The sequence below is a fragment of the Erinaceus europaeus genome, chromosome 11, assembly GCF_950295315.1.
Source record: "Erinaceus europaeus chromosome 11, mEriEur2.1, whole genome shotgun sequence".
Taxonomy (NCBI): Eukaryota; Metazoa; Chordata; class Mammalia; order Eulipotyphla; family Erinaceidae; genus Erinaceus; species Erinaceus europaeus.
The window spans coordinates 48968256-48995931 of NC_080172.1; the positions used below are offsets into that span (position 1 = coordinate 48968256).

Below are 27676 nucleotides of genomic sequence, written 5' to 3' on the forward strand. Positions count from 1 at the left end.
AGGACAGAGAGAAATGGAGAGAGGAGGGGAAGACAGAGTGGAGGAGAGAAAGACACCTGCAGACCTGCCTCACCGCCTGTGAAGGGACTCCCCTGCAAGTGGAGAGCCGCTGCGCTACCGCCCGACTCCCTAAATCTGTACTTTTTTAAAGTCAGCCTGGAGTCCTGGAGCCCTGAGGCTAAACAAATAAATACTTGGGTGCGTGGGCCTGGAGGCTCCCTCTGGCTCAGCTAGGTGCAGACCCTGCGGGGAGGCGAAGAAACGGGGAAGCCCCGCGAGGGCGGGAGGCGGTGCTCCGGGTGGGCGGGCCTAGCGGCCCCGCGTCGCCCGGCAACACCCATTCAGTCCGGTTGCCGGGACACGTGTCTCCATGGCGACCACTCTCGCGCCGCGGGATCTGAGTACTTAAAGCGCTACCGCGCGCCAGTGTGGGGGCTTCAGCCAGCTGCCTTTCCCCTTCGTGCGGCCGTCCCCACCAGCCCGGCTCTCCCCGCCTCCGCCGCGGGCGCAGCGTGTGCCCGACCAGCCCGCCTTCCAGTGGCAGCGGGGTCCCGGCCCCGGGCGGGCGGGAGGGACGGGACGCGGTGCAGTGTTGTTCTTTCCCCGCCAATATTGCACTCGTCCCGGCCTCCGGCCCCCTCGGCCCCCCGGCCCCCACGCCAGCCATCGAGACTCGGGATGCAGCTGTGTCGCCGCTGCCACCACCACTGTAAGTGAACCTGGGGGGGTCATCCTCCTTCCCCGGACCCCCCCACACTCTCAGCAGACGCCCTGGCGGGACCCTCAAGCTCAGCTTGGCTGCCATCCTCAAAACCCCCAACACAAACTCCCGATTCCTTCCCGGGCTCCACCGCGGCCCGGAAAACCCCCTAAAAGAAGCACCTGTAGTGGCTTAGAAAACAACAAACTTTATGGCGAAGTGCTGCCACCGTTCCTGGGGCTGGTGCCTGAGAAGTAGCCTTTGGAAGCCTCCCCTCCAAACAGCGGGCCACCTCCGGTCTGGGGCTGAGGGCAGCTGGGTGGGGGAGTACGGAGCCGTCTGGTGGAGGCACTGGAGGTAACACCCCAGGGTCTCCCATTGGGACCCCAAGGCCCCATGTCTGGTCAGGACTCTGGATCCCTCCGCCATGTGGTCACATCCTTCCTTGCAGCAGCTGCCTCCGGAATGGCTCAAAGTCCTCGGGCACGGTGTCTGTGGGGTCAGTGACTGAGGTCAGAGGCCTGGCTGGCCCACCCGCCAGGGTCAGAGGTCAGGCGAGGGTCAGCCTGGAACCTTACCATTGCATCTGTACTGGAGGTTGGACCAGATGATGTTTTCCTGGGAGAAGCAGAACACCCCCAGGCGGCCCCCACGCATGGAGGTGTCTATGATCACCCCAGAGTCTGCCACCAGCTGGGGGCCTTCGTAAAGCTTCACCCTGTCCAGGAGAGGGGCATCCAGCATGGCTCCAGTGACTGTGGGCACAGTGCCCCACTCCTCCCCAGCGCCCCTGGAGCTCTCCCAGTGGCATGAGAGGGGAAGGAGTGGGGGAGCTTAGGAGGCAGGGAAGGGGGTGCTTTTCTCAGGCCTGGGGCCCCCGGGCTCTTTGTCCAGCCCCCTTTGCATCTCAAAGCCCCAGCCGCATTCCAGGCGAGGATTGGGTTGCCATGGCAATGAGCACAAAGGGCTGGGGGGTGAAGTCACCAGCTTCCCAGGCTCTGGTCCACCCCCCTCATTCCCAGTCCTGGTGCCTATGCAGCCCTGGGCACCTTAAAGGGGCACCAGCTAAAGTCCCTGAATTCTCAGCTGCTGCTGTCCCCCAGCATCCTCCCCCCCCAGGAAACATGCAAAGCTATGACAGGTCATTTGGCCTGGCCCCCTTGTTCTTCTGTAAGTGACGCTCCTTCCAGGTGAGACTGCTGAGGCCAGTCCCTGGCTCTACTCCTAAACAGGCTGTGCCTCTCAGACTGGCCTGGGGTTTGGGGTCTCCCAGATGCACCCTACGACCACCTTTAGGAAGCCCAGAGGAGAAAACAGAGCACAGAATAGTATTTGCTGGCAAGTGCCTACTCAGGCCATTGGAAGTAGGAAGATAGTGTGGGGATGGCCCCAGGCCAGGCACAGGGCTCCCCTGAAAGTCTGTGCTGGGCCCTGCCTCTGGGCTTGGTACCTCCCCTCACCGGATGTAGCCCACTTGAGGCCTGTGCAGCAGCTGCCAGCGGTAGGAGGTCTTGTCCCGCCAGCCCACGTTGCGGGGATCCGTCCACAGCAGCCGCACCTGATCTGGGGTGTGGCCAGTGTGCCACAGGGCATTTCGGAGGTGCTCACCAGGACCAGACATGGATGTCACTGCCTGAGGGACACAGCAGAGAGTGTTGGCTAGCCAGTTTCCTGGCAGGTTGTCTATAAAACCTGCTTCCCGCTGGGGCAGTTCTAGGCTTGGGGAGGGAACCTGGATGGGACACAGGGGCAGGGTGCTGGACCTTGAGCTGCAGCCCAGGCTGGGCCACAGCCCGGAAGGGAGTAGCCTGCCAGTATGTCTGCTCTGTCTGCTTCCACATGACCACATAGAATCGACCACTATCCTGGTAGCTGAAGAGGAAGCCTGCATAGTCATCGTCGGTCACCGTGTTCACATGGAAGGTGCCTTCAAAGTCCACTCCATTGAAGGCTGTGTATCCTGGAGGGGGGAGCCGTGGGGGGGGGACTATCAGGGCAAGGCAGCATGGGGGTACTGCATGTGTAGCCAGTGTACCTCTGCCCTCTGCCTCAAAGGCTCATGCCATTTGGAAATGACAGCGGGGCTGGGCGGTGACGCACCCAGTAAAGCACATATGTTACCATGGCAGTGACAGAGCAGGCTGTTCCTCACATACCAACTGCCAGCCCAGGGTCGCTGTTCATGGTCTGGACAATTTCCATGCCCTGGTGGGTTTGGGAGAGGATGAAGCCTGAGCCAAGTGCCCATTTCCACCCAGAACCAGTCTGCCGTGACCCCACCCAGCCTGCCACCCTATACCTGATTGAGCACGACCCAATTTGGGTCAATCTGGGCATCACCCTCAGGGTCCAGCACCACAGTTTGGTAGGCCCGGAAGTCCGTGAGGGTCACCTCTGAGCTCTCGGGACACACATCCAGGGGGTCAGCAACTGCGTCATTATCAAAGTCATCCTCGCACACGTCACCCACACCATTGCCTGGGACAAATCGAGCAGTCGTGACAGCTGTTTGACTGTCACAGGTAGGCACCTGATCTCTTTCCCTACCCGCCACTGCCCTCTAAGCAGAGTCGCACCCCCCAATCAGTCCCAGCTTTACCATCTGAGTCCTTCTGGTTGGGGTTGGGGACCAGACGACAGTTGTCAGGACCAGGAGGCACATAATCTGGGACACCATCATTGTCATCATCTCCATCACACTCGTCTCCAAGCCCATCATTATCTGAATCCAGCTGGGAGCTGTTGGGCAGCTGGGGGCAGTTGTCCTTGGTGTCCTGGTGCCCATCCCCGTCGCTGTCCAGAGGAACAAGCACTGAGTAAAAACTCTTCAGGTCCTGTAACCAACCCCTCTTCATCTTGGGAGTCTGTTTGGGGCCTGCCAGCCAGAGGAGGGGACATCCAGCAGTGGATGTGGATGGCAGGTAGGGGGAGGACTTCTGGCTCAATTTAAGGGGTGGGAGTTGGAGGCCGAGGGGTGGTGAAGTGTCTGATAGCAGACCCTCCATTTGGCCAGGACTCTACCTGTCTTCATTGGTGTCACAGACGTCCCCCACCAGGTCGCTGTCTGCATCTGTCTGTGAGAGAGAAGCCTGTTCTCAGCCTCCTCTCTGCAGAGGGTGGCCTGAGTACTTGTTGAAGTGGGTGGGGAGTGGGGTGGGCTGGACCTCCTCCCCTGCCCATCCCAGCCCTTTGCCTCCTCTACCTGGGTAGGGTTGCTCATCTCAGGACAGCTGTCACAGGCATCACCCACACCATCCTCGTCCCTATCTGTCTGCAGGGGGTTGGGGACCTTTGGGCAGTTGTCCAGTCCATTGGGGATACCTGGAAGACATGAGGTGATCCCCAGGGGATGGGGGACCCTGTCACAAGTTCTCCCAAGGTGGTGAGAGCCCCAGCTCCATCCATTGTATCCACTGCAGCTTCAGCAGAATTATACCAGGGCAGGTACCTGCCCGGGCTGGCTTCCCTCCTCAGAGTGCTGCCACCCTGCTTCCTTTCCACCTGCTGCCAGGTTCTTTATTTTCTCTTTTTTTTTTCCTTTTTCAGACAGTCAGAAATTGAGAGGAAGGGGGAGATAGACACCTGCAGCATGGCTTCACTAGTTGTGAAGCTTCCCCTCTGCAGGTGGGGGCTTGAGTCCTTGAGCATTGTAATATATGTGCTTAATCAGGTGAGCCACCACTCAGCCCCCCCCCTTTTTATAGTGAATTCACTTTTTTTTTTTTACACCAGGGCACTGCTCAGCTCTGGCTTATGGTGGTACAGGGGATTGAACCTGGAACTTTGGAGTCTCAGGCATGGGTCTCTTTGCATAACCATTAGGCTATCTACCCTCCACCCACCTGCTTCCAGGTTCTTCCAGGCCTCCCACCCCCTCTACCCCAGGCCGCACCATCCCCATCCACATCGTTGTCACAGGCATCGCCCTCCCCATTGCCATCCGTGTCTTTCTGGTCATTGTTGGGGACATTGGGGCAGTTGTCACAAGCATCACCAAATGAATCTGTGTCTGAGTTCTGCTGGTCCTTGTTGGGCAGCAGCCGGCAGTTATCCTACAGTACAGAGTGGGGGGAGAGAGGAGTCAGGCACCCCTCACACACCCAGTCTGGTCCCTGAGCCCTGGTGGTCATCACCACCCCTGCCTGCCAGTGTGGCCCCACTCAGCCAGAGACCACAGCATTCACTGAGTTAGAGGCACCAGATAGCTGCCAGAGTGGGGCCAGCTTTTGGGACCAGGGGACAGGACCTAGAATCACCTCCACATTCTTGATCCCATCCCCATCAGCGTCATCATCACACTGGTCACCCACACCATCGTTGTCAGCATCTTCTTGCCCCGAGTTGGGTGTCAGAAGGCAGTTGTCCTGGAAGGGCAGGTGGGGGGGGACTGGATGAGCCCTGGGGTGCCCCGAGCCCTGTCACCCCTGCCCAGGCCCACTGGCCCCACACCTGTTTGCAGTACTTGTTGTTGTCCATGCAGGGTAGAGCCTGATCCGGGTAACCATCGATGTCTGTGTCGGGCCCGCAAACGTTCCCATTGCCAGCCCAGCCCACATTGCACTGGGGTGGCAGAGAGAGCATGAGAGGTGACAAGCCTGCGTCCCACCTCTCCCCTGTCATGGCTCTGCTCCCAAGCAGGTCCAGATCCACCTTCCAAGCCTGAGAGGCCACCCCCTTCACCCTATAGCCCAGCTCACCAAGCAGGACACAGCACCGTTGCGTTCAAAGAGACAGTGTGCATGGATGTGGCAGGGGCTGTGGGCTGGACTCTGGCAGGTCCGTGCGGGGATGCAGCCTTGGCTCTGGTTGCCCAGGAAGCCCAGGCGGCAGGGGCCGCACCTGAAAGAGCCCTGAGGGTGGGAGGCCAGGCTCAGGAAAGAGGCCACTTGGGTGTGGGTGAGGGCCCCACAGTCTGATGCCCACTGAAGTGGTGTCTCTGGGCTCTGCTCTCAAGAGGTCACAGCTTTTGCTTTGCTTTATTTTCTCTCTTTATCACTTGGGCTTCACCACTCAGGTGATTTTTTTTTTCCAGTTAGAAATAGAGAAGCAGAGAGTGAAAGAGATACCCACACTGAAGCTCATTTAGTCAGTAGGGGCCAGCCTTGAAGTTGGATCATGCACATGGCAAAGCAGCATGCCATCCAAGTGAGCTCTTGCTGGCCCCAGATCTTATTTTCAAAGAAAACTGCAGCTCAAAGCAACTGACTTGCTAAAGACCACAGGGAGACAGAGGCTGAGCAAGGACCCCAAAGCAGACCAGTGGAGAACAGCTGCCTTATGTGGTTGGGTGGCGGCAGAGGAGGGTTGTATTATCACTTCGGGGACACACCCAGGTGTGCAGCTCACCATGGTGTTGGTGCAGATAGAGTTGGGGTCACAGCCACCATTGTTGCCATCATTGCATTCATCGATGTCATTGCAGACCTGGGGACAGACACATGGTGGCACCTACTGTGTGTCTATATCCCCTCAGGTGCAGGAGGGGAACTGGAAGCTGACCTGTGGATATGAACTGGAACCTGAGACTACACACCAGAGCAGAGCCAGTCAGTGAATCCACACCCTTTCTTTAAAGAATTTAAAAACAGGTGACAAGTGGTGGTACACCAGGTAAAGTGTACATAGTACCAAGTGTAAGGACCTCTGCAAGGGTCCTGATTTGAGCCCCCCAGCTGTCCACCAGTGGGGGGGGTCACTTCACAAGCAGTGAAGGTTTGCAGGTGTGTTTCTATCTTCCTCTCTCCCCTCAACTTCTGTCCTATCCCAAAAAAAAAAAATGGCCACAGGAGCAGTGGATTCGTAGTGTACGCACGAGCTCCAGAGATAACCCTGGAGGCAAAAAAAAAAAATTACTGGAGACAGAGAAACTGAGAGAGGGAGACAAAAACATACTTGCAGAAAGATACTTCACAGCTTTCAAAGATTTCCCCTTGCAGGTGGGGACTAGGGGGACTTGAACCTGGGTCCTTATGCACTGCATCATGTGTGCTCAGTCAGGTGTACTGTCATTTGGTTCCCTCCAGCCCCTTTTTATGTTTTGTGTCACTGGGGCTCCATTGTTTGGGACTTTTCATTTTTCCTGTTTGATAGGACAGAAAGAAATTGAGAGAGAGGAAGCCGGGCTGTAGCGCAGTGGGTTAAGCGCACATGGCGCAAAGCACAAGGACCGGCATAAGGATCCCGGTTTGAGCCCCCGGTTCCCCACCTGCAGGGGAGTCGCTTCACAGGCGGTGAAGCAGGTCTGCAGGTGTCTATCTTTCTCTCCCCCTCTCTGCCTTCCCCTCCTCTCTCCATTTCTCTCTGTCCTATCCAACAACGACATCAATAACTACAACAAGGGCAACAAAAGGGGATAAATAAATATTAAAAAATAAATTTTAAAAAAATCAGAGACACCAGGGCCAGGCGGCAGCACAATGGGTTAAGCACACATGGTGCAAAGCGCATGGACTGGCATAAGGATCTCAGTTTGAGCCCCTCTCCCCACCTGAAGAGGGTCACTTCACAAGCAGTGAAGCAGGTCTGCAGGTGTCTTTCCCCCTCTCTATCTTCCCCTCCTCTCTCGATTTCTCTCTGACCTATCCAACAATAATGAATCAATGACAACAATGATAACAAGGGCAACAAAAGGGAAAAAACAGCCTCCAGGAGTAGTGGATTCCTAGTGCAGTCACTGAGCCGAGCTGGGTGATAACCTTGGAGGCAAAAAGAAAAGAAAAAGAGACACCTTGAGTACTTATTTCACTGCTCATGAAGCTTCCCCTCCACACCACCTCAGCAGATGGGGAGCTCAAACCTGGGTCCTTGCATTTGGTAATGTGCATTTAATCAGGTGCACCACTGCCCATCCCTGGGACTTTCAGATAGGAAGACAAAAAGTAAAGACCACAGCACTGAAGCTTTCTCCAATGGGGGGGGGGGGGCAGTGTTTAACCTGTGTTGAGCACTTGGCAAAGCAGGGCACAGCCCAGGCGAACTATCACACTCCCAAGCCTGACCTGTTTGCTGGCCCGGGCGTAGTCGATGCCCACACCTGACACACGGGTTCCTCTGTAGCCAGGCGGGCAGGCCTCGCAGTGGAAGCCGGGCATGGTGTTGATACAGCGGGCACCGGGGAAGCAAGGGTCAGCATGAGCGCACTGAGGGGAAGGGGAAGGAAGAGGTCAAGCTCAAGGGAATATCCTTCCCAGTATCTGACCCCTTCTGAACTCCAAGGGCCTCCCTCACAATTTCTCTACTCAGAGCTGCTTTTTGAGAGACAGACCGACTGACCAACCATGCAGCAAAGCTTCCTCCGCGACACAGCTCTTCCCATTAGGTTCAGGGGCTCAAGCCTGAGCTGTAGACACTGGCTTTTCCCAGTGAACCATCCAGCCCTTTCCTCTGCTTCTGCCCAGCCTTCACCCCGCTTTTGGGGGCCCCCATGCCCTCACCTCATTGATGTCGGCACAGTGGGTGCCATTGCCCTGGAGGCCAGTGGGGCAGGGCCCACAGCGGTAGCCGGGGTATTCATACACCTCCATGCAGTCCACACCCCGGAAGCAAGGGTTGGGGCTGCAGTGGGAGCGCTGCTCATGGAATCCTGGGGTGAGATTGAGTGGGGGGACAGTCAGAGCCCCACAAGGAACCCATCTGCCCTGTGCCATCTCCCCACTCTGCACTCACCGCACACCTGGCACTCCATGATGGTGTTTCGGATCAGTGACATCTCCTTCACCTGGGGGTGGATGGGAAGCCAAGGGAATGTGAGCACCTGCTAACCTCACCTCCACCAGGATGGGTGCCCACCCCACTGCTCCCGCAAACCTGGTCCCGGATGTCATCGCGCAGCTCCACCAGGATCTGGTTGAAGAGGGTGAGCTGGGTGACCAGGGCCTTGGTCTGCTCCCCTGTTGCAGGCCAGATGAGCAGAGGCTCAGGGCTGGGGTACCTGCTCCTGCAGTTCACCCCAACTTGAGCCTGTCCCTTCATGCCCTCTGCACCCCATCACCAACTCACCGAGGACGGAGTGAAGGGCTTGGGTCACTGAAGAGGAGGAGAAGGCAAAGTCAGAGGGTGAAGATGGGGGAGGAGGAAAGGGAAGGGCAAATGGGGTACAGGTGGGGTTTTTAGCAGGGAGTGGTGGTAAAGGGCAGGGCTGGCTGGCAGGAAACACTGCTGGCTCCAATGGAGCCCCGACATTTCCTACTTCCTCCCTCTCAGATACCAAGTCCAGGAGGTCACTCATCCAGTAGATCACCCTATGTGTGATGCCCTGGGTTCAAGCACTGTTGACAGTACCAGGAGAAGCTCCATGGTATGCTGTCTCTTTTTCTCTCTTATCTCCCCCTCCTCTCTCTGGGAAATAAAAAATGGTGATGGGGGGGGGGCATGATGCAATGGACAGAGCACTGGATTCTCCAGCATGACATCCTGAGTTCAGTCCCCCAGTGTCACATGTGTCAGTGATGCTCTGGTTCTCTCTCCCCCTCTTTCACAAATATTAGAATGAATGGGCCAGGAAGACAACTCACTCAGCAGCACTGTGCATATGAGACTGCGCTCATTCCGGAGGACTGCATTAAAAAAAGGGGGGGGGCTGGGGAGTTCGGTGATAGTACAGTGGGTTAAGCACAAGTGGCACAAAGCACGCGAGCCCCCAGCTCCCCACCTGCAGGGGAGTCGCTTCACAGACGGTGAAGCAGGTCTGCAGGTGTCTATCTTTCTTACCCCCTTCTTGTCTTCCCCTCCTCTCTCCATTTCTGTCCTATCCAACAACAATTTTTAAAAAGCACAACAAAAGGGAATAAATATTTTTAAATGGGGCTGGGTGGGGCCGGGTGGTGGCAGACCTAGTTGAGTGCACATGTTATAGTGCACAAGGACCTGGGTTCAAGCCCCTGGGCCCCACCTGCAGGAGGAAATCTTTGCATGTGGTGAAGCAGGGCTGCAGGTGTCTGTCTCTCTCCCTCTCTATTTCCCCCTTCCCTCTTGATTTCTGTCTTTCTCTATCCAATAAAGATAATAAATTTTTTAAGTGGGGGTTGCAGAGATAGTTCAGCATGTTAGAGCATGTGATTTGCATGTCTGAGCTCCCCAGAGGTCTCATGTTCAATCTTCAGATGAACATGAGACCTCAGCCTGAGCTGAGCAGAGCTCTAGTCTTCTCTTACCCCCTTCTTTTCTGTTCTCTTTCATAGTAATGCATAAGTCTTAGGGGGCTAGAGAAAGAACTCACCAGGTAAGGCACGTGCCTTGCTGTGAATGTGGCTCAGGTTCAAACTCTGGCACTACTTAGAAGTGCCATAGCACCAGGTGAAATTCCAGTGCTGTGGTAGCTACTCATTCGCTTTCTGTTTAAATGAATGTAAAAGCTGACCTGGGAACAATGCAATCATGCTTGTGTGAGGCCCTGGCTCCACAAAAGAGAAGTCTGGAGAAGTGGACTCGGTTAATGACAGACTAGCTGGTGAGTGCTCAGAACCTTCACCTCCAGAGGATCACTGACCTTACCCCACCACAACTCATCTATCTTCTCTTCAAATTTGGGGGCATCTGGTGAGCATGAGATTTTTGGACTCCCACCCCTTGCGGAGTTGAAGATCACAGAGATGGAGGTGGTCTGGGTTAACAGAATGAGCTGGAGGAGTGAGCATGGGGGGGGGGGGCTGGAGAGCATGGCACCCCCACCCCCCAAAGGCCATAGGCACTGGAAGGGGGATGGCAGTCACTGGTCTATTACCTGCACTATGGATGGACTCGTCCCCCTGGAACAGACACTCACTCAGTGCCCCAACACGGGCCATGGAGCCACCCAGGATCATCTTCAGAGACTCCATGAAGCCCTGGAGGTGGGGGATGGGCACAGAAGAGGATGGCAGTGCTCCCACTGCTGTACCCCCTGCCCCCAGGTCCCCCTGTTCCTCCCTCTCTGCTCACCTGCAGCCTCAGGTATGCCTTCTGTCCAGTTCTGATGTCCAGCCTGTCCACCTCCGAGGGAGGGATGGGGGCCAGGGGCAGGAGACCAGAGTGCTGGTCCGCCAGTTTGCAGTCCACATAGAGCTGCAGGGAAGGGCTGGGCCAGGCGGGGCCCCGCAACCGCAAGAGCACTGTGTGTGTACGCCCATCTGCCAGGCTGGCTTGCTGGAGGCTCACGGTGTGTACCTTGCCATCCTCCCGCTGATAGCGCACCAACACTGCCCGGGAGGGGGCGTCAGGATGGGCACGTGGCCTTCCCAGTCTCCCTGCTGAGCCTACTGATGCTGCACTATCCTTCTGGCTATCCTGGTGTCCCTTGTCACCATGTATGGGATAGGTATAGTACAGGGTAACTATCTCCAGATGGGTTCACACCTAGGTTTTAAGTATCTTGGGGGCAGGAGTGGGATGTTGCTGGCATTCCAGTTAAGCACACAAGTTATCCTGCAAGGATCCAGGTTTGAGCCCCTGACCCCCACCTGCAGGGGAGAAGCTCCACAAGAGGTGAAGCAAGTACTGAAAGTGTGTGTGTCTCCCTCTACCTCCTACCCCCTCAATTTCTCTCTGTTCTATCAACTAAAGAAAAAACCATTTTTAATGAACTTGGAAAAACTTTAAATGGTGAAAATAAAGTCTTCAGGGGGGCAGGTGGTGGCACAGTTGGTTGAGCACACATGTTGCAATGCACAAGGACCAGGTTTGAGCCCCTGGTCCCCACCTGCATGGGGAAAGCTTTGCAAGTGTTGAAGCAGGACTGCAGGTGTGTCTGTGTCTCTTGTCTTCTCTATTGCCCCCTTCCCTTTCAATTTCTGGATGTCTCTATCAAATATTAAAAAAATTTAATTCAAAGTCTTCAGTGGTTTCCAGACAAGGTAGCACCTAACCCTCCATCCCTCTGAGCTGCCCCCAGGACCTTCTTCCCACAGGCACTCTCAGTCTACACCCCATCATGCCAGGCTGCTTAGGCCTCCTGTACCAGGTGCCCCTGGGCATAGCCAGTGGAGCCTAAGGAGAAACAAGGGGCCTGGACCTGGGGTGGGGGGAACCAGTCACCTTTGTTGATCTTGCCCACTACGGAGGCTTCCAGCCAGCGCGTGTTATCCTGACGGGAGTAGAGGCCAAAGAGGACACCACCCTGCTTGGGGGGCAGGCGGAAGGTGGCCAAGAGGTAGATGTCCCCCACAGTGAGTAAGGCCATCCGGATCTTCTCCACAACAGGGACCATCTGCCGGGACTCAGCCACAGTCAGCAGGTCGATCACTAGTCAGGCAGGGGTGAGTTGGGTGGAAGATTTGGGGTCAAAGAGTGGGTCCCCTGCTAAGCTGTGGGGCCTTCATAGATGGGGCATTCTGCCTCACTGTCCCCCCTCCCTACGCTACCCCTCACACACACAGGAAACCCCTTTAGGCGCCAGGGAGACAGCATGGTGGTTCTGCAACAGACTTCCTTGCTTGAACCTCTGGAGACCCCAGATTTGATCCCTGACACCACTATAACTCAGAGCTGAGCAATGCTCTGGTTTTAAAATGGGAGGTGGGAGGGGGAGCAGGCAGGTAGTGGTATACCTGGTTGAAAATACACATAATGCTTAAGGAACTGGGTTCAAGCTCCAGTCCCCACCTGTTGGGTAACCAAGCACCTGTATGCCTGTATAGGGATTGGTTTGATCCCATTCAAAGCCGTCTATTTACATAAATCACTTTTATATTTACATAAAGCACCACACTCCCTCCAGGGCATTAGTGGTTCAGTGATAGAATTCTTGCCTGCTCCGCCCCCTCTCCTTGTCACACCCTGATTTTCACCAGTCACTTTTCTCTCCACCCTCTCTACATCACATCCTGTTTACACCCTACTTGGAAGGTATGTAAGGACAACATTGTTCGTTTTAGTTAGTTGGTAGTTGTGTTAGTTTTAGTCTAGCTCGGCTTAGATTGCGCTGCGTCCTGCATGAATAAAGAGATACTGCGAACAGCTCGACCATGAGTCCCTGGTCGTCTGTTACCCACCCGTGAAGCCAGCCCGGCGAAAACAACACCCACCCACAGAGGGAATGTGTCACAAGCAGTGAAGCAGTACTGTAGGTCTCTCCCTATCTCCCACCTTCCCTTTCAATATCTTTTTTTTAAAAACCAGAGCACTGCTCAGCTCTGGCTTATGGTGGTGTGGGGGATTGAACCTGGGACTTTGGAGCCTCAGGCATGAGAATCTCTTTGTATATCTACCCCCACCCAAAAGAATAAATTAATAACACTTTTAATATTTTAATGAGAGAAACAGAGATACAGAGTAAGATATGCAGAGAGACCAGAGCACTGCTCAGATCTGGCTTATGGTGGTGCTGGGGATTGAACCTGGGACCCTGGAGACTCAGGCTTGGACTCAGGAACTTTCATCCATCCCAATCCTTGGGAGCCAGCAGCCTCCAGGGAAGCGGCCCCCAAGCCAAAATCACTATAAACAGGGTGCCAAATCCTTTACCAACAAAGTAGTAGGGGGTGGGGAGATAATGCCAGGTTTGGGAACCTGACTGAGGCTAGGAGGTTACAAGTTCAGTTCTCAGCAGCAACATATACCAGAGCTGATCAGGGCTCAATAAAATTTTTTTTCAAGAGATATGTTTCTTTTTTTCACCAGAGCACTGATCAGCTCTGGTTTATGGTGGTGTAGGGGACTGAACCTGGGACTTTGAAGCCTCAGGCATGACAGTCTGTTTGCATAACCATTATGCTATATCTACCCCTACCCAAAATATAAGGTTTTTTATCCTCTTTTTTTTTTCTGTCCATATTTTTTTATTTCTTTATTGGGGAATACAGACAGACTATGACCCACATAGTCAACGACTGCCACCTCTCCAGATTCAAAGGAGGTCTCGAAACTTTACATCAGGCTCAACCTGACGCTGTTGACTGGCTACGGAAGAAGGGCAAACGCTAGAAGAAGAATGTTTTACATTTGACAGTAAATAAAGATATGTTTTTAACAGCCGTCTAGGCTAGTCACCTGGAAATTCAATCCCTGTATCTTCCTTTCTCTCCATTTGGCCACCTTTTGGGGAACCACCTCTAGCGAGGCTCAACTGGTAATTTGGAAAGAGCGCCATGCAGATGCTAGATGCCCCCACCAGGTAGCGCCAGGGAACCGCTGTGCTGATGGCGGGCAGAGTGGTCACCAGGTGCCCGCAGCCCCGAAATGGGAAAGCGGTTTCCCTTTACTCCACCCGGCTGGGTCCACCCCCACATCCCAGGGCCCCTCCTGCCGGCCTGGGGGCTCAGCACACGCGCGAAGGGATAAGAAGAGCTGCCCGCTGAGGAGGGCTGCGGCCCTCGCACCGCCTAGCTGTCTCCTCCGGGAGTGGAGACCCAGCTCCTGGTCTCCGCTGTCTCGACCAATCTGTGGTTTCCTTTCCAGCCAGCGAAGAATCTGTGTCTGTGTCATCGCTCCAGTCCCCTCTCCCATTCCACAGGCCCGGCCCACCACCAGACCTCCGGGAGAGGCCGGACAGCTCACTCCCCACCCCACCCCACCCCCACCCGTCCTGAGCAGCCAGGAGCCCAGGAGCCCACACAGCGCCCCACTTTCCAGCTGCCCGTCCAGGCCGTGGGGTGCTTGCAATGGGATGCTAGGGTTCCAGCCCAAGTAGGCAGCCTTGGCGTCCAGCTAAGTCCCCTGCCCGAGTCCCCTGCCAACCAGACGTTCCACTGCCACCCCCGCCGCCTGATATCCACTCCTCAGGGGACCTTAGTTTCCCCCCACTTTCCTCCAGCTAGCTCCGTTTCAGCGCTCCTCCCCACCACCACCCCCTGTTCAAAAGTGCGGAGGGAGGCGGCGAGAGGGTCTTCGCAGCCGGGCACAGGCTTACCCTCCAGGTTCTGACTGGCAGATGAGAGGGTGCAAAGGAGGAGGAGGAGGAGGAGGGCCGGGGCCCCCGGGAGCTGCCGCGTCTCCATGCCGCTCGGCCGGCCGGCTCACTGCCTTGGCAAGCAAGCGCGGGGAGGGGAAAAGGCGAGGCGGAGAGCGCAAGAGATGGGGGCGGAGGGACTGCAAGGGGAGCCCGGGGGGGGGGGGGTGCCGGCAGGGGCGTGAGGGGGGGCTGAAACAAAGAGCTGCCAATCACCCAGGAGGCTTCGCCGGCTCTGGGGTCGGTCCTGGGCAGAGTCCTGCAAGCCTGCCTCCCGCCTCCCCCCGACGGTCCAGGTGCCCCCTGGCTCCGGGGATATCCCCAGCCGGTTGCTACTGTTCTCTGGGAGCCCGGGCTGAAGCAGGCGGGAGCCCTTGGCAGAGGCAGCGCCAGACACTGGGCTTGACTGCACCGGCGGCAGGAGGCGACGCCAAGGGAGTGGCCGCGCTGGCTGGAGGGCTCAGGGGATGCCCACATGGCAAGAGGCTGGCCGCTCGGACCCAGCAAGTGTTTATTTTCATGGTGTGTGGGGGGTACGGGAGCCTCCCGACGTGTGCCCCGCTTCCATTCCACTCCCTCCGGGGAATCTGGGGTCTGGCCGCACCCGCGGGTGGGGAGCGGGGACGGCCTGAAACGCGGTCACTGAGATGCGACGCCGCCGAGAAAGGACGCCCCGGACAGCAGCGGCCAGGGGTCAGTCAGGCGGGGGGGGGGGGGGGGGGACGGCCGTGACCCGGATGGAGGGGGAGGGGGCTCGCCTCGGCCCCGTTGCCAATGCAACGCCCGCGCGCCCCTCCCAGCTCCCAAGGTCCCGCAGGCCGCCGCCCCTGTTTTGTTTCCATGGAGACGGGCGGCGCAGGGCCGGCTCCAAGCTTAACGCCTTGTGGAAAACATGCGGCTCGGGGGACCCCCCCGCAGCCCCTGCCGGGGGCCGAGCCCTGAGAGGCGCGGGAAAAGCCCGGCCCGCGTGAAGATAAGCGAGAGCCCGCACCCCTGCCCCCGGAGCCCGGGCCCCTCCAGTCCACAGCCCGTCGTCGTGTCCAGGGTTCGGGACTGCTCCCGGCCGAAGCGTCCCGACTCCCCGAGGTGCCCGGATCCTCCGAGACTACCCTGGGCCAGGGCCTCTGCCCCCTGCGAGAGCCGTGTCCGTATTCGCCGGCTGCCGCCCGGCCCCGAAACACTAAAATCGGACCCTCGCTGTCAGGCTGCCCGCTCCGCCCGCAGGAGCTGCGCCTCCCCGAGGGCCTTCCCCAGCCCCCCGCGCCGCGCCGCCACTGAGGGTGGGTCCCCGCGGGAGAGCGCGGCCGCGCCGGGGGAGGAGCTTCCGGGGCAGAGGGCGAGCAAGATGGCGGCGCCCATGGAGCTGTTCTGCTGGTCCGGCGGCTGGGGGCTCCCGTCGGTGGACCTGGATAGCCTAACAGTACTGGTGAGGGGTAGCGCCGACACCCTCTGCGGCGTCCCGGAGGCCTGGGGAGGGGCCCGGGGGCCCGGATTAGCCACTCATCCGAATTTTGCCCGGCCGCCTCAGCCCGGGAGCAGGGAGGGAAACTGAGGCAGCCAGCTGCCTTAATACAAGTTTGGGTTTGTACAGGAATGGAAAGAGGCCTTGTCGGAGGGTTCAGGGGGGTAGGTGCTGGCCCGTGCTCACCTATCACTGACTTTGACCTTGGGGGCCAGCACTTCGCGTTGGGCGTTGTATCTCCGTTGGTAGGTTTCTAACTCTGGACGATCTCAGGCTTCTCGGGCTTGGCCGTGTTTGTTTCTCCCCTGCCTCCCTTTCTTGCTCACTGAACAGCATTTATTGAGCTTCTTATTTAACAGAAGGGCCACAGCCAAGCTCTGTAGACAGAGCTATGGGGTCAGACTAGTTCACTCATTCATTCTTTTTTTTTCATTTAATAAGTGTATATCTAGGTCTCTATCAAATACCAAACATTAGCGTGCATGGGTGTTAAACAGTGAGTCCTCCTCCGGAGGTGCTTGTAAAAAGGCAATAAACGCAAAGCAGATTAATACAATAGAAGGTTTAGGATGTGAGAGTATCAGTAGCAACAGGACAGTAAGATTGCCAAAGCAGAGTGTGGACCACTGTTTCTAAGAAGAGAATGAAAATAGGAGTTCACCAGGGAGATGATCTGAGAGGAGAGAGGGAGAGATTTTTCTGACTTTTTTTTTTTGCCTACAGGCTTATGGCTGGGGTTCAGTGCTTGCACTACAAAGCCACTGCTCCTGGAGGCTATTTTGTTTATCGTTGTTGTTACTGCTGTTGTTGCTGCACAGGACAGAGAAATTTGAAGGGGGGAGGAGAAAGATAGACACCTGCAGACCTGCTTCACTGCTTGTGAAGCAACCCCCCTGCAGGTGGGGAGTGGGGGCTCAAACTAAGATCTTACGCTGGTCCTTGAGCTTCTCACCATGTGCCCTTAACCTGCTGCGCTACCACCTGGCCCCCCGATTTTCCTGACTTTTAACCTTGGATGTGCTCATGAGCTCTGGGAATCCTGCATAGCCTGTTGTAAAATTGGATTGAGTACGTCTATGTATGTGGCAAGTAGTAATCACCGACCATAACACAAAAAGTTTCAGCAATGTAATCCCCTCGAATCCTTTTTGAGGCCTGTCCTTAGCCTCTGCCTTCTGCTTCCTTTTCTACAGACCTATGCCAGATTCACTGGTGTTCCTCTCAAGGTGCACAAGATCACTAACCCCTGGAGGAGCCCTTCAGGTATCCAACATGGTGGGGGTAGGGTGTACTAAGGGAGGAGCAGTAGACAGATGGGGACATAGTACAATTATGTGTGATGGTCAGAAAGTGGAGAGTCTGCTGCGCATACTTCTTTCTCTATGCCAGGAAGTCTGCCTGCCCTTCGGACCAGTAATGGAGAGGTCATCTCTGTGCCACACAGAATCATCACCCAACTTCGAAAAGAGGTAGGTGCCTTGGGATAGAAGGATTGCTGGTTTCACAAGAGCCCAGTCCTTTTGTTACAACGTAGATGTATTTGTGGTTTTTGTTACCAAGCCACCAGGGGGTTGGTTGGTGGTATACCTGGTTCTCACATGTTACAATGCACAAGGACCTGAGTTCAAGCCCCTGATCCCCAACTGCAGAGAGGGAAGCAGTGCTGCAAGTGTCCCTCTTATCTTCCTCTCAAATTCTTCCTCTATCAAGTATATAAAACCTTAAAAAGATTAATAAAAAAGAGAAATATCAGGGCCAGGTGGTGGCACACCTGGTTGAGTGCATGTGTTACAATGCCCAAGGACCGGGGTTCAAGCCCCCAGTCCCCACTTGCAGGGGGAAAGCTTCAGGAGTAGTGAAGCATTACTGCAGGTGTCTCTCTGCCCATCTCTCTCTCTCTCTCTCTCTCTCTCCTTCCCCCTTCCTCTCAATTTCTGGCTGCCTCGAATAAATAAAGATAAGTTAAAAAAAATTTTTTCAAAAAAGATCACTACTTCCATCCTATTATTACCATTTGCTAGAAACAGAAATCTAGCAGGAAGGAGATAGAGGAGACAGAGAGATACCTGCAGCACTGTTTCACTATTTATGAAGCTTCCTTCCAGCAGGTGGGGACAGAGGACTTAAACCAGGATCCTTGTGCATGGTAACACATGTGCTCAACCAGCTATACCACCACCTGGCCCCCATTACTTCCATTCTGCATGGGGAGGAACTGAGAGGTTTAGAGGGATTTAAGGCTCGTGTTCAAGAGGTTAGCTAGAATGGCTTGGGAGCGAGCACAGTGTATAAGGCATTAGACTCTGCAGCATGAGGTTTTCTCTCTTCTCCCCACCCTCTCTGACAAATAAGTCTTTTAAAAAAAGAGGTTGTTTGGGGACAAAGCTCCCTCAAATAGGTGTAGAGGGGTGTGCTAAAGAGCAAACACTGGAGCCTGGAGAAGTGTGGCAGCCTGAGCCCTGGGGGGACAGAATGCACATGTGGCTACACCTGGGCTGAAGAATAAAACAGGGCAAAGAGCCAAACACTAGGTATCAAATAAACAAGCCTTGAGAGTTGCTCAGTTTGGGGAGCATGGGGATGGCATTGCCTAGTTGTTGAGTTACTGCTAGGAAGTGGCCGTGGCAGGCAGGCTGCCAACTCTCCGTGGAGACTCTGGGAGCTGCTCTGAGCTTGTGGCCAAGCCTTGCTCCCCGCAACGGTACAGGGACCAGGAAGCCAACAGGCTTCAAGGCACAGGCTTTCTGCCAACAGCAACAGGCTCCTGGCTGGGCCCCAGCACCGGGCCTCAGCAGGCAGAGCTCCCTGCTCTCCCCCTCAGGCTAGTGAGGGCGATACCAGCCAGAACCTGGAGGACCCAAAGTTCATAGGAAGTTTCCCCTGCAGAAGTACAACGCTGATTATGACCTGTCAGCCCGACAAGGAGCAGACACATTGGCTTTCATGTCTCTGCTGGAGGAGAAGCTACTTCCAGTGCTGGTGAGTGCTCAGAACTTGGGGGGTGGGGGCAGTGGGAAGAACCCCTCCCTCCCCTCACGCATAGGCCTGTAGCATCTCAGGGGACCCAGCAGGTGTGCCAGCTCAGACCAACCTGCCTACCCCCTCCAGATACACACTTTCTGGGTGGACACCAAGAACTATGTGGAGGTGACCCGGAAGTGGTATGCAGAGGCCATGCCCTTTCCCCTCAACTTCTTCTTGCCTGGCCACATGCAGCGGCAGCACATGGAGCGGCTGCAGCTTCTGTGTGGAGAGCAGAGACCTGAGAGCGAGGAGGAGCTGGAGAAGGAGGTAGAGCTAGGGGGTGCCTAGGAGGGAGGCATCCCTGTGTCCAGAGCCAGAAGCCTCCCTACATCTTCCTTCCAGCTGTACCAGGAGGCCCGGGAATGTCTGACCCTTCTCTCTCAGCGCCTGGGCACTCAGAAATTCTTCTTTGGTGATGCGTGAGTCTGACTCTAGGGGAATAAGTGGTCTGGAAGAAGGTAGAGGTTGAGAGGGGGTTGTGGGATGGACTCTGGCTGTGGATATGAGCCCCTTGGGATGGATGGTGGTCCTGGTGACAGTGGGGCAGGAGGTGGAGCCAAGGCCTCTGCAGTGGGAGGGAGGGCTGCCAGGCACAGGAGGGGCCCACAGGCTCTAGGGCACTCAATGTGCCCTTTATGCAGCCCTGGGATAGAGTCCCATTCAGGGGCAGGCTGGCGCCACCAGACATCTCTCTCCACCCCAGGGCCAGAATGGCATGTCCTGTCCTCCCTTCACCTGGTGTGGCCCCCAGTTGCTTAGAGCCCACCTCTGAGGGCCGACTCTTGCTCCTGATTCCATCTCTGTCCTGTCGCCTACATTCTTCCCTCTCTGTGTGCCCAGCCCTGCCTCCCTGGATGCCTTCGTCTTCAGCTACCTGGCCTTGCTGCTTCAAGCCAAACTGCCCAGTGGAAAGCTGCAAGCCCACCTGCGGGGCCTTCACAACCTCTGCACCTACTGTTCCCACATCCTCAGCCTCTACTTCCCCTGGGATGGAGGTAAGGGGTACCTGGGAACCTGTGCAGGGGGCTACCCCCAGGTACAGCAGGCAGGGTGTCCAGGAACTAACTCCATCTTTCCTCACTTCTCAGCTGAGGCATCACCTCCACATCAGACACCAGCAGCCCCAGAGACAGAGGATGAGCCATACCGGCGTCGGAACCAGGTCCTATCAGTGCTGGCAGGACTGGTGGCCATGGTGGGCTATGCCCTGCTCAGCGGCATTGTCTCAATCCAGAGGACGTCACCAGCACGGGGTCTGGGCACACGGGCTCTGGGCATGGCTGAGGAGGAGGACGAGGAGTGAGCTCTCCTCCAGCTGCCAGGACTGATTTTTCTACTGCCATGCATTCCAGAGGTCCCTGCGTCTCCCCACTGTGACATATTTGGAAATGGGGTGCCACTCCAGAATAAACCTGCTCACGCTGACTGGCGTCAGAACCTCTCTCCTGGGAGAGGTTGCCATCTTGCCTGGGTGCCTGAGCCTACCCACAGGTGCCTGGGCTGCTCCCTGCCAATGCTTCTGCACTGCTCATTTGGGTCTCTCCAGGAAAATGAATAGCACTCCATTTTGGGTGGGGATCAGTTTCCCCAGTCTCCTTTCCCTTCCCTCAACCTCACCCCCATCTTGTCTAGAGGTGGTGCGCTCACAATGAGTCTGGACCCAGTGTCCACAGGCAGTCAGCACATAGCACTCGCTCATACAGGCACGTGGGGGGAGGGCCCTGGGGTTTCTAGGTTGTCTCCCTCAGTCTCCAAGCCTTGGCACCAGCTTTGGAAGAGAGTGAGTCACTTGCCCAAACTGCTGCCTCGGGGCCTGCGTCACCTCAGCTCCTGGCCCTGCAGTGCCCTTGTTAAACACGGAAAGCGAGTCAGCCTACTCTCCCTTTAATACCAGGTAGAGCTCCAATGTCCGCCTGCCATCAGGGGCTCTGGCGGGGCCACAGGTATGTGTGGATAGAGTAGCCAGGCGAGATGGTCTCCAGGAAGCCCAGGGCAGGGTCCCTAATGGTGACAGGCACGTCCTTTGAGGAGCTGGGGAAAGGAGAAGCTGAGAGTCACCACACCAAGACACACATATTGCCTATGGGCAGTCCACTCCCCAGCCCACCCACTGCCTCACCGGTTCAGCACAACCACCACTGCGGCTCCATCAGGGCGCAAAAGCGCCACTGTCTCCAAGTCTGTCTTCATGCTGACATCCAGCCCCACTCTCTGGGAGCCCTCAGGAATGAACTTGCTGGTGGGGGAATAGGCGTGGTCAGGAGCCCCGGCCTTGCCTCATTCAGTTTCCATCCATGCCTCGCCTAAGAGGCACACTGGGCTGGCTCACTGGGACTGTGTACAACACTGGTTTGGGCCTGGCCCCAACTGCACTGAAAGAAGCTTCAGTGCTGTGGTGGCGCTCTCTGCACCTTTGTCTCTACCAAAAAATAAGAACATCCTGTGCACAGCTCAGCCCTGTGCCCAATGCCTGCTCTGCCCCCCCACCTCCCAACCCAGCCTGGGCATCAGGCTTAGCCTGAGTCTCTGATACCAGATAGTCACTTCCTGCTGAGGTGGTGTAAGAGGGAGATGTGTGCCCATCCCAGGTCCCCACCCCAGATGCTTCCCTGCTCCTTCCTGCAGGTGATACACAGCCTGCCTTCCACCCACCTGAAGTGGCCGAGGTGGTAGAACATGGGCTGTTTGTAGAATGTGTCCTTATGGATGTCCACGATGATGGGGCTGTCCACAAAGTTGCGTACCCAGTTGGGGCCCCCTTCAGGGTTCAGGGCCAAGTTCCAGTCAGTCCAGCCAACTACATGGTACAGGAGGTTCTGGGAGTAGAACAAGGCAAGAGATACCCAACTCCACACCCAGTCCCTAGAGGACTGAGTGCAGGGTCACATGGGTAGATGGGGGCCACAGTGCACCCCAGGTGTGGAAGGAGCATGTGTGAACAGGAAAAACAAGAGAAAGAGAGAAGCTGAGCCATCAAGGCCAGTGGAACTGCCTGAGTCCCAAGCATGGAAGGTACTTAATCTGTGAGGACAAGGCAAGGAGGGGGGGACCAGAGTCTGCTGTCCCCGAGAACAGGTGGGAATGCCAGGGAGTACTAGGGGCTCACCGTGATGATACTGTGGCTGTACTGCATGCCTCGGTCCCAGGATCCCAATCGCACACTCTGCTCCCAGAACTTGGAGCCCACACAGGCCTCTGAGGCAAAGAGCACTGTATTGGGGAACAAGCGGTGTGTCTCTCCAAGCGTAGATTTGGCTGGAGCCAGAAAGTCCAGGTACCAGTGTACAGCGATGCCATAGACGTACTTGGCAGCCTCAGGGTCGGCCAGCACCTGGATGAGAGGGGAGGGCTTCTGGGGAAGGAGCTGTTGAACCTGCCCCTGCATGGGGTCTGGAAGAGCCAGTTTGGGGAGCAGCGACAGGTGGAGTGCAACCAAAGGGAGTAAAAAGGGGTAACTGGGGCAGCCAGAGAGCACAGGACTTGCATGCCTGAGGTCCTGCGTTCAATCCCTGGTATTTCATATGCTGGAGAGATGGTCAGCTTCTTTTTCTGGATCTTGTGAAAATAAATGAATACTGAAGCCCAAGAGATTTCCAAGTGGCTAGAGGGTTGGACGAAGAGCATGAGGTCCTGAGTTCAATCCTGGCATCAAATGTACCAAAATAACACATACTCTCTCACCCCATCCCACTAGTAAATAAATGATAAATCTTTAAAAGATAATAATAAATGAGGGCAAGGGAAGTAGATTAGAGGTTATGCAAGAAGACTAATGTCTGAGGCTCTGAGGTCCCAGGTTCAATCCTCCATAACATAAGCTAGAGCTGGGTAATGTTCTGGTAAATAATAATAAAACCATCCTGGAGGTGGTGCAGTATTAGACTCTCAAGCATGAATTTGATCCCTGCCCAGGTGATACTCTGGTTCTCTCTTTTCTTTCATAAATTGTTAAAATAAATAACAAAATATTTAATGTTTTAAAATTTTCATGGAGCCCTGGAGGTCCAGAAGATGTCACCACGCCACCACCCGCACTTTAGAGGTGCTACTGAGTCCAGTCCAGGTTGCTCAAGAGCTAAGGAAGGCATTCTGGGAGTCAGTCATGTGGGTATTAAACCCAAGGGTGGTGAGTCCCCGGAGACCTTGGCCTTACCACCTGGGCCCAGTGGGGCAGCAGCAGGCGCTGGTCATCCAGCATAAGCAGACGCACATCCCTGTGGGAGCTGTTGGCCAGGGCAGGGCCCAGGTCCCGGGAGATGAAGTCTCGCTGGTGCTCGGGTGTGAAGCCCAGGCACTGGAAGGGGTATCCAGTGAGTAGGCCTGCAGTGGGCTCGTTTTCCACAGTCACTGCCCAGAACTTCAGCTTATATTTAGCGTAGGCATCCAGGAACCTGGACGGGGGGGGGGAACAGGGTATGTGAGCTCAGCCCAGAGTGGGAAGCGGGGCAGAGCCTAGGGCTCCTGATGAGTGAGAGAAGACTTGAATCAGGCAGAAAGGTGAGTTGAGAGGTGTCAGGACTGGGAGCCAGTTAGTGGTGTACCTCGTTGAGTGAAGGCTCTGCAAGTGGTGCAGTGCTGCAGGTGTATCCTTCCCTATCTCCCCCTTCCCTCTAGATTTCTGACTGTCTCTGTCCAATAAATAAATAAAGATAATAAATTTTTTTAATGAAGAACTAGTGCTCTTGTTAAAAGAAAATAGAGCTGTCAGGGATGGAAGGAGAAGCAGGCCCAGATAGCGTTGTGGGGGGTGGGGAGTGTGTCGAGGATAGAGATGGCGCTCATTGACATGGTCTTTTCTCCTGTCTTACTTGATAAAGTATCTAGCCCAGGTCTGGTGGTAGCGGTCCCCTGGCTGGCCCTTGAGTGATCCCTTCCCGTTCACTTTTCCATTGGTCTTGAGCCATGTGGGCGATGTCCAGGGACTGGCAAAGAGTGACACAGGGCGCCGGGACAACTGCAGGGCCTGGTGAATCAGAGGGATCTAGAAACAGGTAGTGGAGAGAGACACCCAGCTCTGGAACACCCAGTTCTGACTGGCCTGACCAGTGCAGCAGGCCTGCCCATCAGCCCTCACTCTCCTCCCTCAGCCTCAGGACAGCACACAAAGTAGAGGCCAGGGGCTGTGTCTCCCTGAGGGTAGCTTAAGCCTGGGGCTCTCCCACCACCATCACCACCACCACCACTCCCAGAATTCAGTGCCTCCAACACTGGAGGCAGCTAGAGTGTCCACCTTGAGCTTCACATCCTCTTCCAGGAGGCTGAAGTTAAGCAACTGAAAATCATCCAGGGTGTCATCATAGGTATGTGTGCGGATGGAGAAATCACAGCTGGCCATGGGGACTCGGATGATGTTGTATTCAATTCCTGCACAAGCAGACCGGGCTGTGAGAGCCTGCGGTACCTAGCTACCAATCATGGGGGTGAAGTGGAGGTTAGCTTGGGAGGCAGTAGTGGAACCCAGGCCCAGGGTGAAGCTAAGAGTACCCAACACCTGATGCAGAATGGGAAAGCCAATCTTCCTCACAAGGCAGCAACTGAGAACCCAGATGTCAGAGGGGACAGGGCTAGGGGATCAGGGGGAGAGGAAAGATCAGAGAAGAGAGAGCATCAGGGTCAGGGATAGATAGCATAATGGATATGCAATAAACCAGAGCTGAGCAGTGCTCTGGTAAGAGACAGAGCGCACATCAGCAAGGGTAGATAGCATAATGGCTATGCAAAGAGACTCTCATGCCTGAGGTTCCAAAGTCCTAGGTACAGTCCCCTATACCACCATATATGTTAGTAAAGGATATTTAAAATATCACTTGCACCATGTATTACACCCTGTCCCCCCTCCTGCCCACCTTCCTCAGAGAAGTATGATCTGAGCAGCAAATCCCGGGCCGTGGGTGACAGGCCCAGGATGTTGAGACCAGCCGCGTCTGTCATGGCTCCTCCAAACCCCTTTATTTTCTGGAACTTCTCATCAGGCTGCAGGGTCAGCAGCAGACCTAGGGGCAGTACAACGGGCACAATGTCAGCGCATGGGGAAGTGGGGACCAAGCAAGATCAAGCAGTAGGAGGAGGCGGGCTGGGCTTAGGGACAAGGGATACCTGTGCCTGAGTAGTCAGCCTGGAAGTGTCCCTTGCTCAGCTCCATGCGGCGCCCACTGCGGGTGCTCTCGTATCGGCTGAAGGTGCCATGAGCAGGCAGGGTCAAGGGGTCCAGAGAATCACAGTAGGTGGCATTGCAGACACACACCACCGAGCTGTACCCGAAGCTTTTGGGGATGCAAGGGCGAGCAGCTGTGAGGAAGGAGGCACAGGCTTAAGGAGGAGGGTGCTGGCTGGCTGGAAAGACTTAACTCAAGTGTTGTTTTTTAATTTTTATTATTTTTTGTCTGTTTGTTTTAGATAGAGACAGCGGCAAAGAGAATGAAAGAGACCACAGCACCATTTCCTTCAATGCAGTGGGGAGCCAGGTTCAATGCAAGATCACGCACTTGAGGAAGCAGCTCACTATCCAGTAACTGTTTTGCTGGCCTTGAATTCAATTTCAAAAATGTTCCTGTTGTATACCTCCCACCACAATATGGGCCTCAATCACTCAAAAGAGTTTAATGAACACCTACAGAAGAAAAATTGCAGGTTCAATCCCCCGCACCACCATAAACCAGAGCACACATGGCACAAACCGCACAGACTGGTATAAGGATCCTGGTTCGAGCCCCCGGCTCCCCACCTGCAGGATAGTCGCTTCACAGGTGGTCTATCTTTTTCTCCCCCTCTGTCTTCCCTTCCTCTCTCCATTTCTCTCTGTCCTATCCAACAACGACGACATCAATAACTACAACAATAAAACAACAAGGGCAACAAAAGGGAAAAAGGAATAAATAAATAAAGTTTATTTATTTAAAAAAAAACTACAAAAGTACACCTCCATTACACCAGAAGACCATCTAAAACAGAGAAAGCCCACATAAGGAATGGGGTGGGGGAGTACCACTACTGGCAGTACAGCAGGCTTTCATGTCTGAGACTCTAAGGTGCCAGGTTCAATTTCCAACACTACCATGAGCCATGAGCCAGAGCAGTGCTCTGGTGGGAGAAAAAAAATAATGAAAGGAAGGTCCTCCACACCTCCACACGACAGCAAGAGCCTCCTCCCCAACTTACCCAGTACCCCTGTCACTGCCTGGAGTAGCACCAGTCCTGCAAGGCTGGCAGCCATGGCCCCTCCCCTGTTCAGGGGCTTGGGGCATTCCTGAAGGTAGAATGAGGAGAGGTTAGAAGGCAATCCTCCTGTTTCTGACTTATTTCACTTAAGATGATTCATTTACTGTCGACTGTAAAACATTAAGCCCCCAATAAAGAAATTTAAAAAGAAGATGGCAGTCCTCTGCCCTCACCTACTCTCCTAGTCAGGGCTCAGCTTCCACTGGGCTCACCTCCCACAAGCTCTCCTGCTACCTTTCCTTGGGATGGGACAAGCCCCTGCCAATGACAGCTCCCTCTGGTCCCAACCAAGGGTGCTCATCCACTCCTCTGCCTTCCTGTTTTTCCCTGGCACCCCTTCCCTCCCTCCACCAAGCAGATGTGATGCCCTGGGTTTGAATCGAGTCTACTGTTCACTGAATACCAGGGCCGGTCTGGCCAGGATGCCAGCAGCTGTGGAACCAGATCAGCAGCGAGCCGGGGTCAACGCACCTCTCTAGAACGATTGGACAGCTCCATCGCCCCAGGATCACCAAAGGGAAGACTGTAGAATTTCAGAGCCTCCAAGGAACTGAGGATTCACTGAAAACAGTTGCAGTTCCCTGCGGTACCCTGTGGTGAGCCCGGCGCGTTCATTCCAGACACATAGGAGCAGATGGGTCATGTGATGATCCAGTTACGTCACGTGATACAGGAAGTGAAGCAGTTGCACCCATATTCGTAAAGGGCAGATAGATTGCTCCAGGCTGTTGGCTCTTATCCGCCCTGTGAAATTACGGAAGGCAAGTGTGGATGACAACTTTAGGAAGCGTCTAGATTAAAACCTGAGTGGAGAATGGGAGCCACAGCAGGCACAAAGCTTTTCCGGGGAAGAGAATGTAAAGTAATACTCATAAAAATTATGCTAATAGGGCCTGGGAAGTGCTGCAGTGAGTAAGGTGCTGGATTTGGAAATATGAAGTCCCAAGTTTGACCGCTGACATCCTACGTGCCAAGGTGATGTTCGAGTCCTCCATTTCTCTCTCTCTCCCTCCCTCTCTTTCTCTCTCTTTTTTATCTAAGTAAAGTTAGATAGAAAGTCCGGGAGGTAGTGCAGTGGATAAAGCACTGGAATATCAACCATGAGGTCCTGAATTCTATCCCTGGTAGTACATGTAGCAGAGTAATGTCTGGTTCTTTCTTTCTCACTCTCTCCTCCTATCTTTTTCATGACTAAATAAGTAAAATCTTTAATAAGTAAAGTTTCCATTTAAAATTATATTTAAAAAAGAAAAAGAACTTCCGGGGGCCGAGCAGTAACACACTGAGTTAAGTGCACATAGTACAAAGTGCAAGGACCTGCGCTAGTTTGCCAGTTCGAGCCCCAGCCTCCCCCACCTGCAGGGAGTTGCTTCACAAGCCATGAAGCAGATCTGCAGGTCTCTCTTTCTCT

General features: G+C 55.1%; 4 protein-coding genes across 7 annotated transcripts in view; 2 read left to right on the forward strand and 2 right to left on the reverse strand.

Moving 5' to 3' along the window:
• The window catches only part of SLC50A1 (solute carrier family 50 member 1), a 149717-nt gene that overhangs the window by 73768 nt on the left and 48273 nt on the right, over window positions 1–27676 (forward strand). The window lies entirely within an intron of this gene.
• Window positions 889–14689, reverse strand: THBS3 (thrombospondin 3). Its single transcript, XM_007525328.3, has 23 exons — window positions 14523–14689; window positions 11711–11917; window positions 10619–10875; window positions 10422–10524; window positions 8699–8725; window positions 8507–8589; window positions 8366–8417; window positions 8134–8282; window positions 7699–7839; window positions 6047–6124; window positions 5398–5550; window positions 5150–5260; window positions 4957–5064; window positions 4593–4752; window positions 3903–4021; window positions 3722–3774; window positions 3300–3493; window positions 3000–3178; window positions 2857–2905; window positions 2464–2660; window positions 2161–2333; window positions 1279–1418; window positions 889–1192 (listed from the first exon to the last, which is right to left on the reverse strand). Exons 1-23 carry the CDS (start codon window positions 14608–14610, stop codon window positions 1134–1136), a joined length of 2880 nt encoding a protein of 959 aa, XP_007525390.1. The 5' UTR covers window positions 14611–14689; the 3' UTR covers window positions 889–1133.
• Window positions 15848–20472, forward strand: MTX1 (metaxin 1). The gene is made up of 8 exons (XM_016189193.2): window positions 15848–15987; window positions 17217–17286; window positions 17413–17492; window positions 18910–19002; window positions 19132–19314; window positions 19390–19466; window positions 19888–20042; window positions 20136–20472. Exons 1-8 carry the CDS (start codon window positions 15907–15909, stop codon window positions 20348–20350), a joined length of 954 nt encoding a protein of 317 aa, XP_016044679.2. The 5' UTR covers window positions 15848–15906; the 3' UTR covers window positions 20351–20472.
• Window positions 20916–26886, reverse strand: GBA1 (glucosylceramidase beta 1). 4 transcript variants are annotated; one of them, XM_007525402.3, is made up of 11 exons: window positions 26737–26886; window positions 26206–26293; window positions 25144–25335; window positions 24894–25040; window positions 24278–24411; window positions 23856–24028; window positions 23201–23438; window positions 22154–22378; window positions 21700–21863; window positions 21167–21283; window positions 20916–21078 (listed from the first exon to the last, which is right to left on the reverse strand). In XM_007525402.3, exons 1-11 carry the CDS (start codon window positions 26761–26763, stop codon window positions 20967–20969), a joined length of 1617 nt encoding a protein of 538 aa, XP_007525464.1. In that variant the 5' UTR covers window positions 26764–26886; the 3' UTR covers window positions 20916–20966. The 4 variants fall into 4 exon arrangements, with proteins under 4 accessions (XP_007525464.1, XP_060057546.1, XP_060057544.1 ...); XM_060201563.1 differs by lacking the exon at window positions 26737–26886 and adding an exon at window positions 26478–26596; XM_060201561.1 differs by lacking the exon at window positions 26737–26886 and adding an exon at window positions 26439–26561.

What these genes read in the sequence shown, in the direction of transcription:
- THBS3 (XM_007525328.3), bottom strand. Translation starts at nt 14,610, where the DNA reads ATGGAGACGCGGCAGCTCCCGGGGGCCCCGGCCCTCCTCCTCCTCCTC. An exon ending in CATGGAGTGCCAGGTGTGCG is followed by an intron (nt 8,283 to 8,365) that starts GTGAGTGCAGAG and finishes ATCTCACCCCAG; the next exon opens with GATTCCATGAGCAGCGCTCC. An exon ending in ATTGGGTCGTGCTCAATCAG is followed by an intron (nt 2,906 to 2,999) that starts GTATAGGGTGGC and finishes CAAACCCACCAG; the next exon opens with GGCATGGAAATTGTCCAGAC.
- MTX1 (XM_016189193.2), top strand. Translation starts at nt 15,907, where the DNA reads ATGGCGGCGCCCATGGAGCTGTTCTGCTGGTCCGGCGGCTGGGGGCTC. An exon ending in TGGATAGCCTAACAGTACTG is followed by an intron (nt 15,988 to 17,216) that starts GTGAGGGGTAGC and finishes CCTTTTCTACAG; the next exon opens with ACCTATGCCAGATTCACTGG. An exon ending in TCACCCAACTTCGAAAAGAG is followed by an intron (nt 17,493 to 18,909) that starts GTAGGTGCCTTG and finishes TTTCCCCTGCAG; the next exon opens with AAGTACAACGCTGATTATGA.
- GBA1 (XM_007525402.3), bottom strand. Translation starts at nt 26,763, where the DNA reads ATGGAGCTGTCCAATCGTTCTAGAGAG. An exon ending in ATCATACTTCTCTGAGGAAG is followed by an intron (nt 24,412 to 24,893) that starts GTGGGCAGGAGG and finishes CTGCTTGTGCAG; the next exon opens with GAATTGAATACAACATCATC. An exon ending in TGGGCTAGATACTTTATCAA is followed by an intron (nt 23,439 to 23,855) that starts GTAAGACAGGAG and finishes CCCCCCGTCCAG; the next exon opens with GTTCCTGGATGCCTACGCTA.